Source organism: Heptranchias perlo, chromosome 41 (genome assembly GCF_035084215.1).
Source record: "Heptranchias perlo isolate sHepPer1 chromosome 41, sHepPer1.hap1, whole genome shotgun sequence".
NCBI classification, from domain to species: Eukaryota; Metazoa; Chordata; class Chondrichthyes; order Hexanchiformes; family Hexanchidae; genus Heptranchias; species Heptranchias perlo.
The window spans coordinates 9,723,404-9,741,523 of NC_090365.1; the positions used below are offsets into that span (position 1 = coordinate 9,723,404).

The 18,120-nt window shown below is 46.7% G+C and overlaps 1 protein-coding gene across 3 annotated transcripts in view; it reads right to left on the minus strand.

Annotated features, from left to right (window-relative positions):
- LOC137306045 (cytochrome P450 2F3-like) overlaps positions 1–18,120 on the minus strand; it is a 65,598-nt gene that overhangs the window by 35,096 nt on the left and 12,382 nt on the right. For all 3 annotated transcript variants that reach the window (XM_067975075.1, XM_067975076.1, XM_067975074.1), the window contains exons 2-6: positions 13,548–13,710; positions 9,783–9,932; positions 7,559–7,719; positions 1,639–1,818; positions 296–437 (exon numbers count right to left, since the gene is read on the minus strand). In XM_067975075.1, the coding sequence (XP_067831176.1) occupies positions 296–437; positions 1,639–1,818; positions 7,559–7,719; positions 9,783–9,932; positions 13,548–13,710 (796 nt within the window). The remainder of the gene's footprint in view (positions 1–295; positions 438–1,638; positions 1,819–7,558; positions 7,720–9,782; positions 9,933–13,547; positions 13,711–18,120) is intronic.

Consider the following 18,120-nt stretch of genomic DNA (forward strand, 5'->3'; position numbering starts at 1 on the left):
ATTGTACTGAAGTGTCAGCATGGATTATGTGCTCAAGTGGTGAGCCCTGAGTTTAACCGGGGACGAGGGGCGAGTCTGGAGCCAATGGGATGAGCAACAAGCTCGCCCTGGGCAATTTTAACTCTCAGGTCTCATTTAAATAAGTTAGGCCTGACTCCCGCCCACCCCGATTTTCATAACCTAAAGGTATCTTGTCCATGGTACCACTGAGCTAACTAACAGTGGAAAAGTTTGCCTTGGACCTTTTTTTGAGGGGGGCAGAATAGGCAATGACTTTGTTCTTGTTCATACCCACCCTGGACCTCTGGATACTTCAGGAATAGCAGGAGCCCCCATCGCATGGTCGAGCTGGTGGTGTCAGTCCCGGCAAGAAATATATTAAACGTGGACAGCAGAAGGTTCTCATCATTGAATTCAGAATTGGGATCGTCTTTCTCCTGCGAGGAAAAGAAAATAGCGGCTTGGCGTTATCACACTGTTGACGAGCCCTGCCTGACAAACGGCAGGTGCACAAGTTGGGTATCAGAGCTGAGCCCAATCCCAACCCTCTGCAAGATCCATTTTACAATTAGCAGTCACTGGGTAGCAAGCAGGTATGGAGAAGTCCTGGACAGTGTTTCCCGTCCTCTAGCCTGGGGGAATGAACGATAGGGATCTCTCATGACCTCCTGGGCGGAGGTCAGCTGATCATGCTCCGTCTATGCCGCCCACTGAGCTATTGCCGTTGGTATCCTTGGCGATGCCAATAAGTAGTTTACTGTAATAACATCATTATTGGAAGAACTCACATTTATACAGCGTCTTTCACGTCCTCAGGACGTCCCAAAGTGCTACACAGCCAACGCAGTACTTGGAAAGTGTAGTCACTGTTGTTACGTAAGTTGTTGTTGATTTGGGCACAGCAAGCTCCCACAAACAGCAAATAAAATAAACAAACAGTTCATCGTATTTTTTATTTTTTGGAGCTGTTGATTGAGGGGTAAATGTTGGCAGAATGTTCCTGCTCTACTTCCAGTAGTGCCATGGGATACCTCAAGCTTTCATTTACTCATTCTCGGGATGTGGGCATCGCTGGCGAGGCCGGCATTTATTGCCCCTCCCTAGTTGCCCCTCGAGAAGGTGGTGGTGGGCCTTCTTCTTGAACTGCTGCAGTCGGTGTGGTGCAGGTGCTGTTAGCTTCAGAGGGCAGTTAAGAGTGTCAGAATGTAAGAACAAAAATAAAATCTCTAGGTGGTGGGGGGGGGGAAGATGGGAAGTCGATTTTAACCTAACTTGCTGGGCAGGAACCCCATGGGATCGGGAGGAATGCTGGTTTCACATCCTGCCCAATATTACTCCACATTGACTTCAACAGACAGTAAAATCGCAGGATGTAAAGCCAGCATTGCACCCGATCCTGTCAGTTTCCTGACAGACGGGTTTAGTTAAAACTGCCCCCGGTCTCTGTCTCAGAAACAAATTGAACCATTGCTCCTTTTCCAACTCAAACCAATGTTCCTTCATTTATCGAAAAGCGACTCTTCTTCAATTGAGTCAGAGTTAGTGAACCCTTCCACAGTCCAAAGCCCAGAGACCCCATTAAAGATATTCAGTGATAGATCATTGCCGACAGAGTTTGTTCAAAACCTCTTTACGAACCTCCTCCATTTTGATGAGGAAACTGTCGATGAAATCCTTTGGTGTGCTGCCTTTGGTGTGCTTGTCTTTGTGATTTTGGATCATTTCTCTCAGGAAACTTTTTATTTTAGCTGCATTTTCGAAAAGCCGGTTGTGAGGGCCCGGCAGATAATCCAAAAGGTTTGGAAGCAAATCATACAGCTGTAGAAAGAAATATAACAAATGCTTAATTACATAGAGTCTACAGCACAGATACAGGCCATTCGGCCCAACTGGTCTATGCCGGCGTTTATCTCCCCATGAGCCTCCTCCCAACCCTCTTCATCTAACCTTATCAGCAATTATTTGGCCTTATTTGGGGAGAGTCAGAGGTCAAATAATGGGAGAATAAAGTCTCGATTATTTCGTGTCACTGGATATTGTTTATGATCAGTGTTCTTTTTACACAGATGTTTTGACATGAACTATTAAAGAAAGACTTGCATTTATATAGCACCTTCCACAACCTCAGGATGTCCCAAAGCGCTTTACAGCCAATAAAGTACTTTGAAAGTGTAGTCGCTGTTGTAATGTAGGAAACACGGCAACCACTTGGTGCACAGCAAGATCCCACAAACAGCAATGTGATAATGAGGGAAAAATATTGGCTAGAACTCCACATCAAATAGTGCCGTGGGATCTTTTACGTCCATGTGAGGGCAAACGGGGGAAATCGGTTTAATATCATCAGAAAGATGGCACCTCCGACAGTGCAGCACTCCCTCAGTACTGGCACTGGGAGTGTCAGTCTGGATTATGTGCTCAAGTCTCTGGAGTGGGACTTGAATCCATTACCTTCTGACTCAAGAGGTGGGAGTGCTACCCACTGAGCCACAGCTGACATCTTAAGTAGCTAACTACACTGTATAGGGGGTAACTGAGCTACATTAACCTAGAATGTCCCTCCGTGCTGAATTAGCTGATCTCAGCCAGTGTAGGGGTGTAACTCTTGGCTTCAGTGTGGCTCCAGTACCTTGATACCCCTCATGGTGCCAAATGTCAACACTCGCTGCCTAGATTCACACTAGACACTTGAGGAAGGTACAGCTGAGCCAATCCTATCCCAACAGGAGACACCATTGAGGGCTGCGGAAAAGGCAGAAGAGAAGGAAATTGGACCATTAACAAAAACGAGTGACTGTCACATCCACCGTAGTGTTTAGCACCATGGGGAGAGTGGGGGGGGGACTGTTTGTGTGGGGCAGGATTGCCAACCATCTCGTCCTCCTCCCGCAACTGCTCAGTGCTGCTTCTACCCCGGTCTGGCTGCTAACATACTGGGCCCAATTGCCTTCCCTTCTGTGTGCTGCTGTACTTTGGAACCCAGGGTAACCATGGCCCTTGTTTTGATGAGAATTTCCACCTACAGGGGCCACCATCCAGCCGCAGCATTGGAAGCGGATTGGAAGGGAGAGAGTGACCTGGCCCCGTACATTCGGGGCAGTGTCATGGGGGCGGAGGGAAAAGAGGGGGCTGGCCTGTGTTAACGTTTTTCGGGGAATGCTGATGCTCCAACCAGGCCCCCAAAACGTGACTGTCAGTGTGAGGTGTTGCTGGCTGCCACAACTGGTTACCATTGGGATCTTGTCAGGGCATCCCAGATGATTCTGATTGGGAGTTATTAATGTCGTCATGGCAATGGGGACTGAGTCATTAAACGGTGAGATATGTTGGAGTGACAGGAGGATGGAAGATGAGCTACAGATGTGGGAAGGTGCATGAGAAACAGGCGCAAGCTCTCGACCCAGTTGCTGAATGACACAAACAGCCATCTGTGCCTCGCACGTGGAGAACGCAACTGGGACTATTTGAAGAAACTGACAGAAGGTAGTTACAGTGTGCCCCAGCTAAGGGGACTCACCCACCCTGTGCTCCCACCAGCACGCTCCATTTGAAAGGGTGCGAGGGTCGGGGAAAGTCGGTGCTAGCATGTCGTAGTTGCAGCCCCAACCCGCACTCCATTCTAGCACTGATCCCCCCCCCCGACCCCAGTAGCATGGGGGTCGGTGAGTTTATCCTATGGTGCAGATAGAGAGCAGCTCGTACATAATAAGACTCATCTAGAATGTAGATGGGCCGATTCCTGGATCAAGTGCTCCAGAAAGGAGCAATACCAATACTCACACACTGAACATATAGACAACTCACACACTGAAGATATAGACAACTCACACACTGAACATATAGACAGCTCACACACTGAACATATAGACAGCTCACACACTGAACATATAGACAGCTCACACACTGAACATATAGACAGCTCACACTGAACGTATAGACAGCTCACACTGAACATTTACCTGAGGAAGGAGGAAGCCTCCGAAAGCTTGTGAATTTAAAATAAAATTGCTGGACTATAACTTGGTGTTGTAAAATTGTTTACAATTGTCAACCCCAGTCCATCACCGGCATCTCCACATCATGACTGAACATATAGACAGCTCACATACTGAACATATAGACAACTCACACACTGAACATATAGACAGCTCACACACTGAACATATAGACAACTCTCTCACTGAACATATAGACAACTCTCTCACTGAACATATAGACAACTCTCACACTGAACATATAGACAGCTCTCACTGAACATATAGACAACTCTCAGACAGAACACATAGACAGCTCACCCACTGAACACAGACAACTCCCTCACTGAACATATAGGGAACTCTCACACTGAACATATAGGCAACTCACACACAGAACATATGGACAGCTCAAACACTGAACATATAGACAGCTCACACACTGAACATATAGACAGCTCACACACTGAACATATAGACAGCTCACACACTGAACATATAGACAGCTCACACACTGAACATATAGACAGCTCAAACACTGAACATATAGACAGCTCACACTGAACGTATAGACAGCTCACATACTGAACATATAGACAACTCACACACTGAACATATAGACAGCTCACACTGAACATATAGACAGCTCACACTGAACGTATAGACAGCTCACATACTGAACATATAGACAACTCACACACAGAACATATAGACAGCTCACACACTGAACATATAGACAACTCTCACATACTGAACATATAGACAGCTCACACTGAACGTATAGACAGCTCACATACTGAACATATAGACAACTCTCACATACTGAACATATAGACAGCTCACACTGAACGTATAGACAGCTCACATACTGAACATATAGACAACTCACACACAGAACATATAGACAGCTCAACACAGAACATATAGACAGCTCACACTGAACATATAGACAGCTCACATACTGAACATATAGATAACTCACACACAGAACATATAGACAGCTCACACTGAACGTATAGACAGCTCACATACTGAACATATAGACAACTCTCACATACTGAACGTATAGACAGCTCACATACTGAACATATAGACAACTCACACACTGAACCTATAGACAGCTCACACTGAACATATAGACAGCTCACATACTGAACATATAGACAACTCACACACAGAACATATAGACAGCTCACACTGAACATATAGACAGCTCACATACTGAACATATAGACAACTCTCACATACTGAACATATAGACAGCTCACACTGAACGTATAGACAGCTCACATACTGAACATATAGACAACTCACACACTGAACATATAGACAGCTCACACTGAACATATAGACAGCTCACATACTGAACATATAGACAACTCACACACAGAACATATAGACAGCTCACACTGAACATATAGACAACTCACACACTGAACACATAGACAACTCCCTCACTGAACACATAGACAACTCTCACACTGAACATATAGACAACTCTCACACTGAACATATAGACAACTCTCACACTGAACATATAGACAGCTCACACACACTGAACATATAGACAACTCTCACACTGAACATATAGACAACTCACACACTGAACACATAGACAACTCCCTCACTGAACACATAGACAACTCTCACACTGAACATATAGACAACTCTCACACTGAACATATAGACAACTCTCACACTGAACATATAGACAGCTCACACACTGAACACATAGACAACTCACACACAGAACATATGGACAGCTCAAACACTGAACATATAGACAACTGTCACACTGAACTTACAGACAGCTCACCCACTGAACATATTGACAACTCTCTCACTGAACATATAGTCAAATCTCTCACTGAACATATAGACAGCTCACACACTGAACATATAGACAACTCTCTCACTGAACATATAGTCAAATCTCTCACTGAACATATAGACAACTCACACACAGAACATATGGACAGCTGAAACACTGAACATATAGACAGCTCACACACTGAACATATAGACAGCTCACACACTGAACGCACAGACAGCTCACACACTGAACACATAGACAACTCTCTCACTGAACATATAGGCAACTCTCACACAGAACCTACAGACAGCTCTCACACTGAACACTTAGACAACTCTCACACTGAACATATAGACAGCTCTCACACTGAACATATAGACAGCTCTCACACTGAACATATAGACAGCTCTCACACTGAACATATAGACAGCTCTCACACTGAACACATAGACAACTCTCACACTGAACATATAGACAGCTCTCACACTGAACACATAGACAACTCTCACACTGAACACATAGACAGCTCTCACACTGAACACATATACAGCTCTCACACTGAACATATAGACAGCTCTCACACTGAACATATAGACAGCTCTCACACTGAACACGTAGACAACTCTCACACTGAACACATAGACAACTCTCACACTGAACATATAGACAGCTCTCACACTGAACATATAGACAGCTCTCACACTGAACATATAGACAGCTCTCACACTGAACACATAGACAGCTCTCACACTGAACATATAGACAGCTCTCACACTGAACGTATAGACAGCTCTCACACTGAACATATAGACAGCTCTCACACTGAACACATAGACAACTCTCACACTGAACACATAGACAGCTCTCACACTGAACACATATACAGCTCTCACACTGAACATATAGACAGCTCTCACACTGAACATATAGACAGCTCTCACACTGAACATATAGACAACTCTCACACTGAACATATAGACAGCTCTCACACTGAACGTATAGACAGCTCTCACACTGAATGTATATTGTAAACAATTTTACAACACCAAGTTATAGTCCAGCAATTTTATTTTAAATTCACAAGCTTTCGGAGATTTTCTCCTTCCTCAGGCAAATGTTTGCCTGAGGAAGGAGAAAATCTCCGAAAGCTTGTGAATTTAAAATAAAATTGCTGGACTATAACTTGGTGTTGTAAAATTGTTTACAATTGTCAACCCCAGTCCATCACCGGCATCTCCACAACACTGAATGTATAGACAGCTCTCACACTGAACATATAGACAACTCTCACACTGAACAGATGTAGAGAATTTAGACAAACAGAATGTTTGTAAAGTTTATAAAAGTTTTGCCATTAAAGAATCTGCAGTTATTGCATTCATCCTTCTGGTCTTTATTGAGGAACGTGTTATGAGGGTGAACCGGTTTGCGTGTTGAGGGGTGAGCTGTTGTTTGATTTTCCTTATTCTGGGCTTGGAGCTCCCAGCAACCCTTCATTTATTCTATTTGATGTAAAATGTACCAGTGAATTAAGAAACAAGATGTGAATTGAAAATGTGGGTGAGTTCTGGTAGTAGGGGGATCAACCTCAGGCTGTGGCGGGGCGGGGGGAGGTGGTGAATGTGCTGGAACAAGGAGTCACCATCAGACCGGGGGTGAGTTCAAAGGTCAGAGCTTATTGGTAGGTAATAAAATAAAGCAATTCACGTATTGTTGAGCAAGTAACAGATAAAAGCAGATGGAGAGGAATCAGCGGCGCTGGTCGACCTACCTGCCCCCACGGGCTGCTAATGACTCTCATGTTTTCTGTGATCATGCCCAGTAGGGTGAGCAGCTTCGCATCTGTGTAATCGAACCGGTTCCCAAAGACAATGGCGCACATTATGTTAGCCGTGGCACAAGTGAGCAGAAACGTGGGGTCAAAGGGCGACTCTGGTGAGAGAATAAGGAACAGTAAAGTGTGACTTGGTTAGTGGAGTATTGCTTGACGTCGGAGAGCGTCATGAGTTGGGGGGAGGGGCTAAGGCTTATTTATCCGCAGTTACCGTGGCAGTAATTTGAACTTTTGGCTGATAGCGTAAAACAGGTGACATCAGATTGGCCGATTGGACAAAACAGGCAACTTCGGATTGGCCGATTTGGTAAAGTAGGTGACATCGGATTGGCCGATTGGATAAAACAGGCAACATCGGATTGGCCGATTGGATAAAACAGGCAACTTCGGATTGGCCGATTGGATAAAACAGGCAACTTCGGATTGGCCGATTGGATAAAACAGGCAACATCGGATTGGCCAATAGAATAAAACAGGCAACTTCGGATTGGCCGATTGGATAAAGTAGGTGACATCAGATTGGCCGCCCGTTATCCACCTGCCCGATTTTCCTGTCCAGTAATTAACACATCTGATAGGCTCTTTCAAAGAGCCGGCACACGCATGATGGGCCAAATGGCCTCCTTCTGTGCTGTAAGATTCTACGATATTGCCCATTTTACACTTAAAGCCAAAAAGTTAAAATGACATGTTTGCTGCTCACAATATTACTAAGGTAATAATTTTGAAGCATTTTAGCAGTAATTTCCTGAAAGTGCTTCTGATGAAGGCCTTAAAATAAGAGATTTCTGTGTAAGGGCGTCTAACAGCTTGAAGAGCAAACATCCAGATGAGGCCGGATATTTGTAGACCTGGTGTAAACGTTTTTTTTCTCAATGCACGCTGTGTTCTCCGCCCTGCCTTAACTGAAAGCGATACCATTATTTGTCAAAGGTTCAGCTCTTCAAGTCGCAGTGTCTCACAGTATGTGGCAACTCAACAACAAAAGATAACAATTGAGCTCCTGCAGCCCTCAGCTTATAAGAAGAGAAATGAGAATAAAGGACCTTGCATTGAGATATTTATACATCACATCCACAGCTCACCCCAAGGCATTCCACGTACAATGGGGAGAGTCGTGACTTTGTCTGCCAGTGTAAAATGGTTGATAATAGCGAGTCGGCAGCCCGTACTACATCTCTCCTGATTTTTATTTCCGTTGACTTCAACTACTTGTCCGAGTGGCCAGTCTTCAATTGTGAGTAGCCTATTCAACCACGGGGGAAATCATAGCTGAGCCTGATTATCTGCTCTCCTCTGTGTCAGAGGGTCCCACTCCAGAGACCTGAGCACAAAATTTAGGTTGACATTCCCGGTGCAGTACTGAGGGAGTGCTGCTCTGTCGGAGGTGCCGTCTTTCGGATGAGACGTTAAACCGAGGCCCTCTTAGGTGGACGTAGAAGGCCCCATGGCACTATTTGGAGGAAGAGCAGGGGAGTTCTCCTCGGTGTCCTGGCCAATATTTATCCCTCAACCAACACCATTAAAGCAGATTATCTGGTCATTATCACATTGCTGTTTGTGGGATCTTGCTGTGCGCAAATTGGCTGCCGCGTTTCCTACATTTCAACAGTGACTACACTTCAAAAAAGTACTTCACTGCCTGTAAAGCACTTTGGGACGCCCTGAGGTTGTGAAAGGCGCTATGTAAATGCAAGTTCTTTCTTTTTGACCTCTGTCTGAGTGGCTGTGCCCGATCGCTGTGCAGCGATTGTTGTTGCCATATCCGGCGTCACTGGGCGAGAGCAGGATCGGCCTCAACTGCGATGCCCTCCGTGGTGGAATATCCAGCCCACACTCACTCTGCAGGTGAGCACGTGAAGGATGGGCACTTTGGGGGAACCCGTACCCCACACACAAAAAAAAAAGAGAGTGAGGTGACGACAGGAGAAAATTTTGGGGTTGGGGGGGGTGCAGGGCAGGAAACCCATGGGAATCAGTTAGTAGCAGAGCTCCCAGAATAAACAGAGTCTCAGCGGGACACAGGGTTCTAGACGTTGTTCGACTGGGACCAGCTACACAGCCGACCTTGACGGTCACGGTCTGTGGGTTGAGGGAGTGAGCGTTGAGCGCAATTGGTGTTCGGTTGGCAGTCTGCTGTGGTGTAAGAGAAGCTACTAACCTTTGGTCTTTCTGACCACTTCCACCAGATGCTCCGCCTCTTGACGGACAAAGTCTTCCGGCGTCTTGTTCCCCTTCCCGAAGTCTCTCAGGGTGGCGACCGCGAAGCGGCGAAGGAGGCACGAGCGGTGCCCGTTGCTACTGGCGATGCCTGCGGGAGAAGAGAGCAGCCATGATCCGGAAAGCCCCACTTCGCATTGTTAGAAGGGCGGGGTCGAATTTCCGCCTGGATTCTCCCGCTCCTCCGCCTCGGCGGGAGAATCCCGGGGGGAGGAAACATGTGCAAGCAGAGTGGGCGGCCATTTTACGGGGGTTTCCGTGGCTCCCTCTGTTGACATTACAGCGCCCGAGCAGGAGAATCCATGCAGAGTTCCCCCCACCCCGGGGTTAACGCCAGGTCAATCCGTCTCTAGCTGTACCCGAATCAGGTCATGGTGAGCCAGGTCCAAACAGAACTGCGTGTCTGGGCAGATTGAAGGACAAGGAGAGTCGGGTTAGACTCTGACCTTTCACCTTTGAGAACTGGGCCTACAAGTGGCACATAAGAACATAAGAAATAGGAGCAGGAGTAGGCCATAAGGCCCCTCGAGCCTGCTCCGCCATTCAATAAGATCATGGCTGATCTTCTACCTCAAATCCACATTCCTGTCCTATCCCCATATCCTTTGATTCCCTTAGTGTCCAAATATCCATCGATCTTAGTCTTGAATATACTCAACGACTGAGCATCCACAGCCCTCTGGGGTAGAGAATTCCAACCCTCTGAGTGAAGAAATCATTCCTCATCTCAATCCTAAATGGCCGACCCCTTATCCTGAGACTACGCCTCCTAGTTCTAGACTCTCCAGCCAGGGGAAACAATCTCTCAGCATCTACCCTGTCAAGCCCTCTAAGAATTTTATACCTTTCAATGAGATCACCTCTCATTCTTCTAAACTCCAGAGAATATAGACCCATTCTACTTAATCTCTCCTCATAGGACAACCCTCTCATCCCAGGAATCAATTCCAGGAATTGGTAAATTCATTTGGAGAGGGCGAATGTGGTAAACGTAGAATCTACAGCACGGAACCAGGCCATTCGGCCCATCTGGTCTATGCCAGTGTTTTTATGCTCTTCCCACCCTACTTCATCTAACCCTATCAGCATAACCTTCTATTCCTTTCTCCCTCATGCATTTATCTAGCTTCCCTTTATAAGTCAGGGTGGGGAAGTCGGAGGTGATGTCTGAGGCTTGTATTCTGCACTCAGTGGTTTTATACGTCCCCTGGGAGCATAATATTGAGACAGTTGACAGTGAACAGAGATTAACCTGACAGACACCGATGGCAGGAGACAGACGTGCTGCTAGAATGTGCCCTTGGCCAAAGGCTCGAAAGTCTAACATTCACAACACATCAACTTTAGCTCCCACCTTTTCTTCAGCATTTGAACTCACCCTCTCTGGGTTACTCCTCCAACACCACAACCACCAGGCTACTGCGCCCGAGGAAGGCTGCACCCTAAGAGAAAGTGGCTGCCGGTTTAATGTCGGAAGGGGCAGGAGGAGGGGAAAGAGAAAAGGGCAAAAGAGAAAGGAGAAATGATAAATGAAGAGGAAAAAAAAATCAGCCTCTTTTTGTAATGATCTTAGGAGGGGGTGAGATTGGACTATGCCAGTATTGTGAGATGGGCTCGTAGTGTTCTACATCGCATTGATTTTCTGTTCCCTTGATTTCACCATGAACTGGTTCCATGGTATTGGCATAGAACAGTTTCATCCCCACAACACGTGTGTGGAATTGGAACCGTGTAAATCTACGCACGGAGGCAGAGGGCACGGCTGAGGTAGCAAATGAGTACTTTGCATCTATCTTTACCAAGGAAGAAAATGCTGTCAAAGTCATAGTAAAAGAGGAGGTTGTTGAGATACTGGATGGGCTACAATGTGATAAAGAGGAGGTACTAGAAAGGCTGGCTGTACTTAAAGTAGATTAGTCACCAGGTCCAGATGGGATGCATCCTAGGTTGCTGAAGGGAGTAAGGGTGGAAATTGCAGAGCTGGCCATAATCTTCCAATCATCCATAGATATGGGGGTGGTGCCAGAGGACTGGAGAATTGCAAATGTTACACCTTTGTTCAAAAAAGGGTGTAAGGATAAACCCAGCAACTACAGGCCAGTCAGTTTAACCTCTGTTGTGGGGAAACTTTTAGAAATGATAATCCGGGACAAAATTAATAGTCACTTGGACAAGTGTGGATTAATAAAGGAAAGGCAGCACAGATTCGTTAAAGGCAAATCGAGTTTAACTAACTTGATTGAGTTTTTTGATGAGGTAACAGAGAGGGTAGATGAGGGCAATGCGGTTGATGTGGTGTATGTGGACTTTCAAAAGGCGGTTGATAAAGTGCCGCATAACAGGCTTGTCAGCAAAATTGAAGCCCATGGAATAAAAGGGGCAGTGGCAGCATGGATACGAAATTGGCTAAGAGACAGGAAACAGAGAGTAGTGGTGAACGGTTGTTTTTCGGACTGGAGGGAGGTGTACAGTGGTGTTCCCCAGGGGTCAGTACTAGGACCACTGCTTTATTTGATATATATTAATGACTTGGACTTGGGTGTACAGGGCATAATTTCCAAATTTGCAGATGACACAAAACTTGGAAGTGTAATAAACAGTGAGGAGGTTAGTGATAGACTTCAAGAGGACATAGACAGGCTGGTGGAATGGGCGGACACGTGGCAAATTAAATTTAACGCAGAGAAGTGCGAAGTGATACATTTTGGCAGGAAGAACGGGGAGAGGAAATTTAAACTAAATGATACAATTCTAAATGGGGTGCAGGAACAGAGAGATCTAGGGGTATAGATGCACAAATCTTTGAAGGTGGCAGGACAGGTTGAGAAAGTGATTAAAAAAGCATACGGGATCCTGGGCTTTATAAATAGAGGCAAACAGTACAAAAGCAAGGAGGTTATGATGAACCTTTATAAAGCACTGATTCGGCCACAACTGGAGTATTGTGTCCAATTCTGGGCACCGCACTTTAGGAAGGATGTGAAGGCCTTAGAGAGGGTGCACAAAAGATTTACTAGAATGGTTCCAGGGATGAGGGACATCAGTTACGTGGATAGACTGGAGAAGCTGGGGTTGTTCTCCTTAGAGCAGAGAAGGTTGAGAGGAGATTTGATAGAAGTGTTCAAAATCATGAAAGGGTTTGGATCAAGTAAATAAAGAGAAACTGTTCCCATTGGCGGAAGGGTTGAGAACCAGAGGACACAGATTTAAGGTGATTGGCAAAAGAACCAAAGGCGACATGAGGAAAAACCTTTTACTCAGCAAGTGGATCTGGAATGCGCTGCCTGAAAGGGTGGTGGAGGCAGATTCAATTGTGGCTTTCAAAAGGGAACTGGATAAATACTTGAAGGGAAAAAATTTGTAAGGCTACGGGGAAAGAGCAAGGAAATGGGATGAACTGGATTGCTGTTACTAAGAGCTGGCACAGGCTCGATGGGCTGAATGGCCTCCATTTGAAGTGTAACCTTTCTATGATTGTATGACAGAAGAAGGGTGATGTTACAGAACTGCGAGAGACCTGGTTCATCCAGCACTTGGAGCCAACGTAAGGTACAGCATCATGGAAATATGGGTGGAACTGGACATTGCATCCATTGAAAGACATGTCTGGGAGGGCGGGGGTGGGTTTGAGGAGGGAACAGAGAAAGGTCAAGGGTCAGGGATCAGGTTGGGTTGTCTGGGCAACCGGTCTGATCCCCGTTCTTACCATATCCATTCGTGACCTTCCTGATTGACGGGACCGTGCCTCTGGCTCCGAAATCGTCTGCTCGATCGACCAGGGCTTCCTTTACAGTTTCGAAGCCACACAGGACCACCGCTGGCCGGGGTCCTAGCCAGACGGTGAACACCGGGCCGTACTTCCTGCTCAGCTGTAAAGACAAAGAAGTGGGGATCAGTGCCTGTGAGACAGAGAGGCGCAATCGGATTAATTGGGCTCGGTCACAAAACTGACCCTCCAGGTGTGAAATGGCTCGAGATTCCCAGCTTCGCTCCCCTCCCCCATCTCGCCCTCCCCTCCCCGCCCCCCCCGGATGGTTCACTGGATTTGTCCGACTGAGCACAGTCTACGAAGGCCTCAGGTTTGCTCCCTGTCCTGTGGCCACTTTGCTGATCTCAGTCAAGGGAGAGGCAGGGGTGCTACATTTGAGGTTACAACGCCCCTGAGGTTAAGGGAGGGTAAAATGGAACAGGGTTGCTGCTCGCCTGGAGTGTGTGGACATCCAGTGAGGACAGGGCCTGGACTCAGACGCCTCCAGCAGTAGAATAGCCCACGGAGACACACTGACAGGACTCTCGCACAATAGATGGCGGGGAACATTAGACAGCTCCCAGCATCTGGAGACCATACTCTGAGTGAGGAGTCAATGGTTTCAGGAGAGGAAGCCAGGAAATTGTCCGAGGAAAAAAGATTGAATTCCAGGATAGCATTGCTAAAACACAAAGAAACAAAATCAACTTCTGATAGAGAACGGCTCCAACACATGATCCCTGGAGAGTTTAATTCATTCATCCTCGGGGGTGCGGGTGTCGTTGGCAAGTCTGGCATTTATTGCCCATCCCCAGTTGCCCTGAGAAGGTGGTGATGGACCGAGATACTTGCTAGGCCACTTCACAGGGCAGTTAAGAGTCAGCCACGATGGTGTGGGACAGGAGTCACATATAGGCCCAGACCAGGTAAGGACAGCAGGTTTCTTTCTGTAAAGTGCATCAATGAACCAGTTGGGTTTTTACGACAATCCGACAGCTTCATGGTCACTTTTACAGATACCAGCTTTTTTTAAAACTGAATTTATGTACTGACCTGACTGAATTAAAGCTGCCATGGTGGGATTTGAACTTATGATCTCTGGATTATTAGTCCAGTTACCACAACCGCTGCATATCGTCCCCTGCCACTCAGTGAAAGGTAAATAATCTGTGGTTAACCTTAGTAGCTCTCGGTGGGAACAAGGATTGGGTGTGTCTGTGAACTGGATTTACATAATGATAAAAATACTCGTTGATGCAGTTTTCTGTGACGTTCCTAAAGCTTTGCTAATGACCTCACCCTGTGGTTTAGGACGGCTCCCCCTCGCACAGTTCAGTGAATTCGTGGAATTCTCAAACGTGCAAATATCTATCTGCAACATGTAACAATTAATCATTCACCTCCAAAAGCCAGAGCTATCTTCAGCTTGTGGTTATTTTGTGTGTCCAAAATAAATCGGAAGGAGAAGGCAGGGAGGGGCTGCGTGTGACAGCTCGTCCCATCTGAAAACCGACCACAGACCATTCCAACAATCTCCTCTGGTGGAGAGTCTCTCCAGCCTCCTGTGAATTCCCCCTCCCTCTCCCGCCTTTGCTTCAACATTGGCGGCCCTGTCTTCAGCTGTCTTGGTCCTACTTTGTGGAATTACTTCTCTCTCTCTCTCTCACTCCTCTTTTAAGACCCTCTTAAAGAGGCCAATTTATAGCCCTTCGCTCCGATCAGCTAACGCAGCATTGTCCAGTGTTTGTAGCTGGGACCCTGCATAATGCAGTTGGCTATTCAGCCACAGAGGAATCACCGGTTTGAGAATCATCACTGTGAGACCCTCTCTTAAGTTAGCAGGCACTGTAGAGGGAGAGAGCTCTTCATCGGGCATTTACTTTGGGATGGTTCACATGAATCCCCAAAGCATTTGTCCCACTACGTTGAACGTAAGTTCTCTGTGTCCCATTCTGCATCCTTTGCACGACCAGTCTTCTTGTGAGGTCTGGTGGAGAAGAGTTTTGAGTTTATTAGTGGCTCTGTATACACAGAAGGAATTCATTATCACTGCTTTTGGCGGAGGGAATTTGAACGGGTTTCAAATTGTAGTTTAAACAGACAATAAATCAGTTAAAGGATCCGCTTAGTGTTCCCCCGACTTTCACTGCCTTCCCCCGTGATGACCCCCGATGACCTCTGCCGCCCCACCCAGATGGCCGCTCTTCATTTCTGAGTCTAGACATTGTGCGCCATCAGGCTATTGGACCATAGAGGCATCGCAGGCGAACGCAATGCTCTCCTCACCCCCCACGCACGGTGAGCTGATTTATTTCCCTGATGGCGTTGGCTCCATGGGTGCTGGAAGCTGTCCGACGGCTCGGTCGAATGACCATCCTTTGAGTTTGAGTCCTCACCAGTGAACGTCAGCAGGTTATTCAACTGGCGGGGGCATCATCTACAAACCTAATCCAGTTCTCACCAGGGACTGGAAGGTCATGGGGGGGCGGTGGCCGTGGCCTTTGGTGGTGTGTGGCCGCATCAGTGGCGTACCCCAGGAAACGTGCGCGGTGCGTGGAGGTAGCGTGCTTGGTCCCCCCCTAGAAGAACATTTCAGATGCCCGAGTGGACCCCAACCCTTAATCTCAGCCTGACCGGCACCCCCCCCCACCCCAAGGTCAGGTGCACCTGATGAGACCAGGTGTAACTGCGCCAATCATGCATTGAGTCCTGATTGAGGAAACTTCCAACTTGGAGAGTGCCTTTAGTGTCAATGACCTTATATGTGGATAGATGGAGGTGCTGCCTCTTACAGGGTCCAATGGGGATTTCTAGCGTAGGCCGGGACGCGGTGGACCAGACTCCATGCCATTCAGCCGCCCTCCCTCACCAGAAGAGCTGAGCAATTACAGGCCGTAAGATATTCCCCAGCAAAGATTCGCTGGACAGAGAATAGAAAGGGGAATTCCTTGCTGAAATTCTGCATCCTCAGTCTGCTCACAACACCGACTGAGCAGAGATCAGCGATGAACCGGGTTCTTCCTGATCTGTCAGTAGAACATCGTGTGGCGCAAGGAAAGACTTGCATTTCTATAGCGTCTTTCACCACCTCAGGATGTCCCAAAGACCTTTACAGCCAATTAAGTACTTTTGAAGTGTAGTCACTGTTGTAATGTCGGAAACCTGACAGCCAATTTACGCACAGCAAGCTCCCACAATGTGATAATGACCAGATAATCTGTTTTTAGTGATGCTGGTTGAGGGATAGATATTGGCCAGGAGAACTCCCCTGCTCTTCTTCAAAATAATGCCATGGGATGTTTTACATCGACCTGAGAGGGCAGACAGGGGCCGTCAGCTTCTCTCGATACCCTCGGCCCGTAACTTCGGCAGGTAATCAGCAGAAACCCTGGAGAAATGGCACAGTCAGAAGTTCCAGGTGATATTTCTTTTCGATTGTCTCTTCAAACATTCTGGAAACGTTCAGTTTCCTTAAGTTGTTTTATTATCTAGTTCCTTGCCTCATTTGGCCTACCCTGCATCTCGTCCCCATCGCTCCAAAGTTTGACTGTGTAAATCTTGTCCAATTACACTGTTGCCTTTGGTCTAGTCGTCAGTTACAATATCGAATTAAATTAAATAATGGCCACTAAAATCTAATAGTCGTGTGTTTTCAGGCCACTCATTAGCAGTGGTGTAACCTCTGCTTCTCCTCTTGTGTTGTGAAGATTATCTCAATGTATCTACGTAGACCGCTCCCTTCCTGTTGTTTCTCCTCAGTCCACTTCACTTCTGGGCTATTAAAGTCCGTCATGTTCTCACTCAACGTAAAACACAGCTGCATGTATGTGGAAGCAGGTTTATGCTTCACCTCACTCTTAACATTCCCTGTCGTCACTTGCTCTGAATCATCGAATCGTAGAATCATAGAATGTTTAGAGCGCAGCAGGAGGCCATTTGGCTTGTCAAGCCCGTGACGGCTCTCTACAAGAGCAATCCAGTTAGTCCCACTCCCCCACCCTTTCCCCGTAGCCCTGCAGATTTTTTTCCCTTCAAGTACTTATCCAATTCTCTTTCGAAAGCCAAGATTGAATCTGCCTCCACCACCCCCTCAGGCAGTACATTCCAGATCCTAATCACTCGCTGTGTAAAAGAGTTTTTCCTCATGTCGCCTTTGGTTCTTTTATCAATCACCTTAAATCTGTGTCTTCTGGTTCTCGACACTTCTGCCGATGGAAACAGTTTCTCTCTATCTATTCTGTCTAGACCCCTCGTGATTTTGAACACCTCTATCAAATCTCCTTTCCACCTTCTCTGCTCTAAGGAGAACAACCCCAGCTTCTCCATACTATCCACGTAACTGAAGTCCCTCATCCCTGGAACTATTCTAGTAAATCTTTTCTATACCCTTCACATCCTTCCTAAAGTGTGGTGCCCAGAATTGAACACAATACTCCAGTTGTAGCTGAACCAGTGTTGTATAAAGGTCCATTATAACCTCCTTTCTTTTGTACTCTATGCCTCAATTAAAAAGCTCAGGATCCCATATGCT